At 57.7% G+C, this 8409-nt stretch overlaps 2 protein-coding genes across 2 annotated transcripts in view; one reads left to right on the top strand and one right to left on the bottom strand.

Annotated features, from left to right (window-relative positions):
* Window positions 1–326: 326 nt before the first annotated feature.
* On the bottom strand, window positions 327–2890 carry GUITHDRAFT_152606 (hypothetical protein; the record flags this gene model as incomplete). Its single annotated transcript, XM_005832845.1, has 11 exons — window positions 2815–2890; window positions 2460–2534; window positions 2297–2346; window positions 2095–2155; window positions 1838–1966; window positions 1745–1794; window positions 1555–1585; window positions 1282–1331; window positions 985–1063; window positions 653–705; window positions 327–378 (listed from the first exon to the last, which is right to left on the bottom strand). Coding segments are annotated over exons 6-9 (210 nt in total), but the record flags the coding sequence as incomplete, so codon positions are not given.
* A 1319-nt stretch (window positions 2891–4209) lies between these two features.
* The window catches only part of GUITHDRAFT_163172 (hypothetical protein), a 4684-nt gene continuing 484 nt past the window's right edge, over window positions 4210–8409 (top strand). Inside the window, exons 1-8 of the mRNA XM_005832844.1 lie at window positions 4210–4318; window positions 4426–6636; window positions 6854–7078; window positions 7333–7445; window positions 7575–7614; window positions 7731–7769; window positions 7817–7870; window positions 7985–8145. Of these exons, the coding sequence (XP_005832901.1) occupies window positions 4501–6636; window positions 6854–7078; window positions 7333–7445; window positions 7575–7614; window positions 7731–7769; window positions 7817–7870; window positions 7985–8145 (2768 nt within the window). The 5' untranslated portion in view covers window positions 4210–4318; window positions 4426–4500. The remainder of the gene's footprint in view (window positions 4319–4425; window positions 6637–6853; window positions 7079–7332; window positions 7446–7574; window positions 7615–7730; window positions 7770–7816; window positions 7871–7984; window positions 8146–8409) is intronic.

The raw sequence follows: 8409 nt of genomic DNA, 5'->3' as shown, positions 1-8409 counted from the left end.
TAGGACCTCGACCAATTTCACTCCCTTCTCCTCTCGCGATCCCCCCACCACCTCCTCGTCTGCCTCCTCCTCCTCATCCTTCTCATCATCATCATCTTCATGTCTATTCTTATCTGAATATCTATCATCATCACCACCACCATCACCACCACCACCATCATCATCATCATCACCATCACCATCATCACCACCACCATCATCATCATCATCATCATCATCATCATCATCATGATGATCATCATCATCATCACCATCATCATCATCATCATCACCTTCGCCACAAGTTCGGAGGGCAGGGGCATGTAGAGGTCGTCGAGGTCTTTAGGAAGGGCGAAGGGAGAAATCGACGCGCCAGGCGCAAACTCAGTGAGGTAAAGCTGGGAAACCGTGAGCTGAGAGAGAGAGTGCTGATGGAGGAACACGAGGACGAGCACGAGCACGAGGACGAGCACGAGGACAAGCAGGACGAGCAGGAGAAAGAGGACGAGGACGAGCACGAGCACGAGGAGGACGAGCACGAGCACGAGCACGAGGAGGACGAGCACGAGGACGAGCACGAGCACGAGCACGAGCACGAGCACGAGGACGGCGATGAGGAGGGTGGTGAGAGGGAGGAGGGATGGTTGAGGGAGGAGGACGGAGTAAGGGCACCTCCTCTCCAGTCTCGGTCTTGATCTTGGTCTCCTTCTTCTTCTCCGTCGGCTCTCCCTGTACTCAAATGAGATCCTGCCAACGTTGCTGCTGACGATACGCAGGACCAGGACAAGGAAGGTCAAGCGGGTGGGAGAGGGAGGAGGAGCAAGAGAGTTTTCTGCTCTGTCTACTGCTCCCTCCGCTCCCAATCCTTCACGGTGCCCTCCTGCTCCCTCTCACTTCAACGTCCTCCTCCTCCTCCTCCTCCTCCTCCTCCTCCTCCTCCTCCCCTCCCCTCCTCGTCTGCCTCCCTCGCCAACACTCTCTCGCCCCCCTCCTCCTCACCCTCACCCTCAGAGCTGCCTTGATCCTCTGGTCGAGCTCGTCAAGCTTGTTGCTCTGCGCGTTTCTGCTGGGGTTTGTCGGAAGTCTGCAATGAAGACGCACAAAGTGAGGACCCAAACCGAGGAAGCAAAGGAGCAGTAGAATGATGATGATGAGGAGCAGGAGCAGGAGGAGCAGGAGGAGCAGGAGGAGCAGGAGCAGGAGCAGGAGCAGGAGCAGGAGCAGGAGGAGGAGGCAGGAGCACCACCACCACCACCACCACCACCACGATCATGCTGATGATAACATGGCACATTTCTTGACCTCGTTCCTCTGACGTCTAGTTCTTCTGACGACTTTCGCTTTGCAACAACCTGCCAACACCTATCAGCACGACATGGAAGGACATGCGATCTCGGAAAGGAAACGCGACAATAGACAAGGACAGGCGAGAGAAGAAGGTGAACGAGAATAAGGGGAGCAGAAGGAGGAGCAGGAGCAGGAGCAGCAGGAGCAGGAGCAGCAGGAGCAGGAGGAGAGGACGAAGTCAAGGGAGGGCAAGAGGAGGATGAAACGTGAAAAGGAGAGGGAAAGAACCTCTTTCATTTGCTCGTCGAACTTGGAAATTCTGCAGTGCGCTCATCAAAAGCAGGAGGAGGAGGAGGAGGAGGAGGAGGAGCAGGAGGAGGAGGAGGAGGAGGAGCAGGAGGAGGAGGAGGAGGAGGAGGAGGAGGAGGAGCAGGAGGAGGAGGAGGAGGAGGAGGAGGAGCAGGAGCAGGAAACGAACCTTTCTTTGCTTCCCTCCGCATTCTGATCCTTCAATACAACCTGAAACATAGAGCAACAAGTCACATCAGAGTCTGGACATGATCCTACACAACCTCCTCCTCATCTTCGTCCTCCTCCTCATCATCATCATCCAACAACGTTAGTCGCTCCGCTGCAGAAGCCGCCATCTTTGCCGCCTCCATTTTTTCTACTGGAGAGGGCGGGTTCCCCCCATTCGAACCTTGGGTATGAAGCGTGAGGAAAAGGCAGGGGGAGGACAAGGACAAGAGCAAGGGCGAGGGCGAGGGCGAGGGCGAGGGCGAGGGCGAGGAGGGGGCAGCAGGGGGAGAGATGAGGAGATCAACACACCATTGCTCTTTCTGGGCTTTGAAGACTTCTTCTTGGCCGCCATGACAGACAGGGGAGGTGCCTGATCTAAGGTCATACCAGGAAGAAAGAGACAAGAAGACCTAGAGGAGAGGGGAGGATGTGGTAGCAAAGTGAGAAGATCTAAGCTGGAAAAGGGAGGAGCAGGACAGGAGGAGCAGGAAGAGCAGGAGGAGCAGGAGACCATTTTGCTCTTCCTTGCAAACAGGTCGCTCACAGCGAAGGAGGCGAAGCCTGACGTAAAGGAGGGCGGGAGCGTCAGATCGCAAACCCAGGCATGATCTAGTACACGAGAAGCAACAGACCAACATGATCTAGTACACCAGAAGCAACAGAATCCATCTCACCTGTTGTTATGCCGCTCTTTCGAGCTGGTGCTACCAGCAGAGGGTTGGCAGAGTTGGGAACAAAGCCTGAGGAACCTGGCGGGTAGAAAGCAACAGCATCAACATGCATCTCATATGCTCACTGGGAACATCGAGCAAGCTTGAACCCCAAACTTCGAACCCACGGTCTCCATCGCTCTAGCTATCTTCCACCCCCCGACCTTCATCCTGGATCATCATCCCTCGCCTTACGTTCTTCACTCCTGTGCTGCCCCCTTCACCTCTGATCACTTCTTGCTCATGGCGCCTCTCATGGCTAACTGAGCTCCTCCTCGGCATCTTCTACCCTACTTTGCCATGGACGATTCTCTCTCACCTGTTATCCAGCATGTGCCCAGCAACATCGTTGCAAGCCATCCCCGCAAACTGAACGCCATGGCGGCGGCCCCTGTGACGCTGCCACCCCTACCCTTGTGCAATCTTACAAGTACCCATGACCCCTCCTTCGAAACAAAGTACCCACCTCAATGTGTAAAAAGTTTGATCTCTTTGCAGTACCCGCAAATTTGTCATAAATAAATCTACAAAATGAGGGGTATTCTCGTACCCCTTGGAATCTATACCCTGACAGAAATCACCCCCACCCCTGCAAAAAATTTGCAACCCTATCTGACAAAGTTTGCTCAGGCCCTCATTCAGCTCGCAGGAAGGTCATCAGCCAGAGCCTGTTCTCTTTACTCAAAGTTAAGTTAAAATGTTCACTCCGATCGGACTGCCAGCCTCAGTCACCGTGGCACTCAGTCACTGGCAGTGGAGCCCGTGGCTAGGACTCACTGAGGCCAGTGCGCGCCTATTACCGAGTCCTGGCAGATTTTGAAGCCTGAGTCAGTGCCGCGCGCGGCCATCCGATGATCGCCGACACGAAGTGCTGAGGGCCGTACCGTGGCACACAGCGGCTACCGTCCGTGACCGCCGCGCGGGCCGCCCGGCGGAGGAGCAAGCAGTGCCGCAGTGCCGCGTGCGGCGCCGGTTGCCGCCCGTAGCCGCCGACCGCCCTCGGAACAGATCATCGGATTCAAATCGGTCAGTGACTCATCCACTAGGCTCTAGTACTGAGGTGAGCCCCCGGCACTGGGCCAGTGACCGTACCGGGCCGGCGGGCGCCTCAGCCTCGGACCTAGCATAGTAGTACCCCCGCGGCGGCAGCGACGTCGCCGGCGTGTCACGGCGGCTGCGCCGGGCCGCCACTTGGACTAGTTACACTACTTACCTGTGAGTACCGTAAGCCCGGCGGCGGCCCCGCTGAGGCTGCCATCTGCCCAGTCACGGCAGTGCCAGCGGCCCGGGTGACGGCGTGTGACTCGCCGGGGCGGGCCGGCCGCCTCGGAGAGTCCCCGGCTCGCCCTGTTCCCCTCCGAACGTGGCCCCCGGAATGTAGGCGGAATGGTCGGATGAGCAGACGAGGCGGGAGAGGGAGGAGGGAGGAGGGAGGAGGGAGAAGGGATGAAGAGAAGGTCATGAGGGCTCAAACAGACAGGAAGAAGGAGAGAGGAACGAGCACAGGCAGAGGATAAGAGTTGAAGACTGCGACAGGGAGGCAGAGGCATGACGTGTGCTATCCGTGGGATCTAGAGGGCCTGTGGAGGTCGTGATGAATGAGATGTCAGTAGAATATGCTGAAGTAGAACAATATAATGAGAGTATGATGGAGAAGTACCCCGTTCGAGTGCTTTCGAGTGATTACTGTGCGTTTTACAAATGAAAGTGTGGCAGTTGAGGAGGAGCACAGAGATCTGTTGGATGGCGCATGCCATCGCTGAAAGGCGAGAGGTATGGAGGACACTTGGCTGAAGGGAGTAGATATCAGTTTGAACAAGCAGGTGAGATTAGAGATGCTGCTGAAGAATGAACGAGGAGTAGCTGCGCATAGCCTTGGAAAATGTTGACGGCAGGAGGGAGACGAAGGGGCTGAGTCCTGTGATCGCAGACGGCTGGAGAATGAGCTAGCTTTCCCTGGTTCTATCCTCTCTTCCTTCAAGGAAGATCTTCGCATCAAGCACTGATGTTCCGCCTGGCTGTACCGAGGAGGGTGGTGATGTACTTTCTCTTGCTTTTGGTTGTGTTGGAGATGTGTCAAGATGCGACAGCGTTCTTGCCCCTCTACCATCCTCTTCGCCCTCTCCGAAACTTCTTCCCTACTTCTCCTCCTCTTCTCTTTCCCCCTCCTACTCAGCGGGTTGCGATCAGCCCTCGCATGCCAACACTGGAGGCCCCAGCCATCCGGTGGGTTGTGATGAGCCAGAGCGAGAACGAGCGGGAGGGAGGGGGAGAGAAGGCTTCTGAGAAGAAGAAGCGGTCCAACTTTCACCCTCAGCAGCAGAAATGGTCCAACGACCCTTCCTCTGCGATGCGCACGCAAGCGAGCAGGGGAAGGGGGTCGGGGCTGAGGAGCACGAACCAGCAGGTGAACGAGAAGAGCAGCTGGAGGAGGAGAGGGAACATGGCGCAGGAGGGTGCATCGCCCTACCAGAGGCGAGGGAACAGCACGTGGGATCGAGGGAACAGGGGGAGCAAGAACAACAAGATGATGCCGCAGATCCGCCTGAACGCACGGCTGACTCAGTGCGTGAGGGCGGAGCAGGTGCTGGGGAACGTGTCGGAGGCGGTGGAGGGAGGAGTAGCTCTCAACTCGGTTAACATTGCCACTGCCATCCATCGTGTCGCCAAGACGGGCAACGAGCGCATCTTCAGGCAGCTCTCCAACTCTGAGCCCTACGGTGTGCTGGTGCGGCTGCTGGGGGAGAAGCTCGCGGAGGAGATCGTCAACGGCTCGTCGGAGTCTGACATGACCTCTCGAGAGCTCGCAAACTCCGCGTGGGGGCTAGCGAAGGCTCAGTTTGCTGACTTGAAGACGTTCCAGCTGCTGCACAGGGGCAGCGTCGCCAAGGGGCTTGAAAGCTTCAAGGCGCAGGAGCTGAGCAACCTGGCCTGGTCGTTTGCCACGATCTGGAACCTGTGCTCGCAGGAGGAGAGGCTCAGGTACGAGAGCACAGTCAAGCTTTTCTTCGTCGACATCGAGAAGGAGCTGATGAGCAGAGCTCGACCAATCTTCGAGCGCTTCTCCGAGTGGGACCAGGCTAATGCTGCAGCTGCTGCTGCTGCCGCCAGCAGTCAGCTCGTGAAGGGGAGCGCGGGCCAGAAGACGAGAAGTGACTCGACGGGGCAGGAGGAGGAGCAGGTGCCAGGCCTGCAGGAGTTTAAGCCGCAGGAAGTGAGCAACATCCTGTGGAGCTACGCGACGGTTGGCTTCTCCTCCCCCACCGTCTTCAAGCTCCTCGCCTTCGAGATCCTCCGGCGAGGGCTGCGAGAGTTTGTGCCCCAGGACGTGGCAAACTCTGTGTGGGCGTACGTGACGGTCGGGCAGAGCACCAAGGAGCTGCTGCATGTGGTGGAGTCAGACGCGGAGAGGAGGGGATTGTCGGCCTTCAAGAACCAGGAGCTCGCAAACTTGATCTGGGCGTTCGCAAAGGCAGACTATCCGATGGACCTGCTGCTGCGGCTGGTAGAGCAAGACATCGCCTCGCGGGACCTGTCGCTCTTCATGCCGCAGGAGCTCAGCAACCTCGTGTGGGCGTTCGCGACGGCAGGGCATCGCTCGGAGCACCTCTTCCTCAAGATCGCGTCGGAGATCTCCTCGCGCGGCCTCGCCGACTTCAAACCGCAGGAGATCGCAAACACGGCCTGGGCCTACGCCAAGATTGGAGTGCAGGACGAGAAGCTTTTCCACAGGATCGAGATGGAGCTTATCCTCCACCGCTCCCTTCGCCCCTTCATCCCCCAGGAGCTCTCCAACATCCTCTGGTCCTTCGCCAAGTTCAACATCGCCTCAGACAAGCTCTTCCAGGTTATCGGGCAGGAGATGCTCGTGCGTGGCCTGCAGGGCTTCAAACCGCAGGAGCTCAGCAACACGGTGTGGGCGCACGCGAGCAACGGCCTTACCTTCCCCTTCCTCTTCGGCGAGGTCGAGCGAGAGGCCGTTCGCCGGGGCCTGCGTCTCTTCTCCCCGCAGGACATCTCCAACATGCTGTGGGCGTTCGCCAAGGCAGACCACGTGGCTCCTTCCCTGTACGAGCAGCTGAGAGCGAACCTTGAGGAGCTGCGGGTGGCTGACCCCGGTCTCACCATGTTCAAAGCTCAGGTGGGGTTGAAGAGGAGGAGGAGGAGGGGGAGGAGAGGAGGGGGGAGGAGGGAGAGCAGAAGGGAGAGAGAGGGAGAGAGAAGGGAGAGAGTGGGAGAGAGAAGGGAGAGGAAGGAGGAGGAGTAGGAGGAGGGAGGAGGAGGAGGGAGATGGCAGCGGCGGTGGCGGGGGGGAGACAAGGAATGGGTAGGGGGAGAGAGTCCTAATAGGACGGCAGGAACTCTCGAACCTCCTGTGGGCAGCCGCCAAGACGCAGCACACAGCTCGATGTCTTTTCAGTGCAGCAGAGGAGCAGGTGAAGCAGATCCTCAAGTACGCGGAGAGCAGAGAGGAGAGGGATGAGACTTGCGCTGTTGTCCCTCTTGAGGTCACCGACGACATGTGGAGGTTTGCCAGCGTCGGGCAGACGGCAGAAGAACTCTTCGCGACCCTGGAGGAGCAGGTGAGGGCCGAGCTGAGGGCTGAGCTGAGCTGAGCTAAGCTGAGCTGAGCTGAGCTGAGCTGAGCTGAGCTGAGCTGAGCTGAGCTGAGCTGAGCTGAGCTGAGCTGAGCTGAGCTGAGCTGAGCTGAGCTGAGCTGAGCTGAGCTGAGCTGAGCTGAGCTGAGCTGAGCTGAGCTGAGCTGAGCTGAGCTGAGCTGAGCTGAGCTGAGCTGAGCTGAGGGTAGTTGGCGATGTTGCTCACGTGTCATATTCAGGTGCTCACTAGAGATCTCATGACATTTACCACCTTGCACCTCGCCAACATCGCATGGGCGATCGTTTTTCTCAGATTCTCGAGATTCAACCGGTTCTCAGAGTCTGGTAACAGGTGCTGCTGCTCGTGCTCGTGCTCGTGCTCGTGCTCGTGCTCGTGCTCGTCCACGTCCTCCCTTCCTTTGTTGTCTCCTTTTTCAACCATCTCCTCTTTAGTTTATTCTTCTCATCACCTTTCCTGCAGACTCCTGCAAGCTCTTATGAAAGCGTCGGAAGCTCGTCTGGTACTCTCACTGCCCCCTCCTCGTCCTCGTCCTCGTCCTCGTCCTCGTCCTCGTCCTCGTCCTCGTCCTCGTCCTCGTCCTCGTCTCCCTCTCCTGCTTATCATCCATCACGGCAGGAGGAGTTCTCCATCGAGGAGCTTCGGCAACTTGGGCAGGCAGGGAGCTGCTAGTCTCCAGCACGTCAACTGACTTGACCCTTCAGGTCATCCTGGCGACGTTCAACCACGACGAGCGAAGGACAGGCTTCTCCCTCCGGGTCTCTACTTGCCCTCCTTGACTTATTCCCCCTGCTCGTCCTCTTCCCCCTCCTCCCTTTCCCTCTTCCTCCAGGCATGCGTCTGCATCTGATCTCCCCTTGCTCGCTCAACAGGTCCTAGAGGCTCTCAAGAACCTTCACGCCAACATCGAGACTCCCGTCTCCTCTGACTTTCACCTTCAAGTCTCTGAGACGTTCAAGCGCCTTAACGTGCCGATCTTCAACGAGGTTAAGTTCTGGGAGGGAGTCTACCACATCGACATTGTCGTGGGTGAGAGAATGTTTGTTTGCTCCTGCGCTCTGCTCATACATCTCCTCTACCTGCTGCTGCTGCTGCTGCTGCTGCTTTTCTTCCCACTCCCTCCCCTTCCTTGTTCTCCTGCTTGCCCTCCTTGCCTCTCCAGCACCTTGGATCTTGTTCCTTTCCTTCCTCACATGTTTACCCTTGTCCTCCTTCACCATCGCCTCCTGCTCTTCGTTTGCTGAATTCTCTTTTGCTCTTCCACTCCTTTCTCCAACCTCTCTTCTCTTCTCTTCTC

The sequence above is a fragment of the Guillardia theta genome (genome assembly GCF_000315625.1).
Source record: "Guillardia theta CCMP2712 unplaced genomic scaffold GUITHscaffold_33, whole genome shotgun sequence".
Classification (NCBI taxonomy): Eukaryota; class Cryptophyceae; order Pyrenomonadales; family Geminigeraceae; genus Guillardia; species Guillardia theta.
The sequence above is the reverse complement of the archived record's forward strand: the minus strand, read 5'-3'. Positions and strand labels throughout refer to the sequence as shown.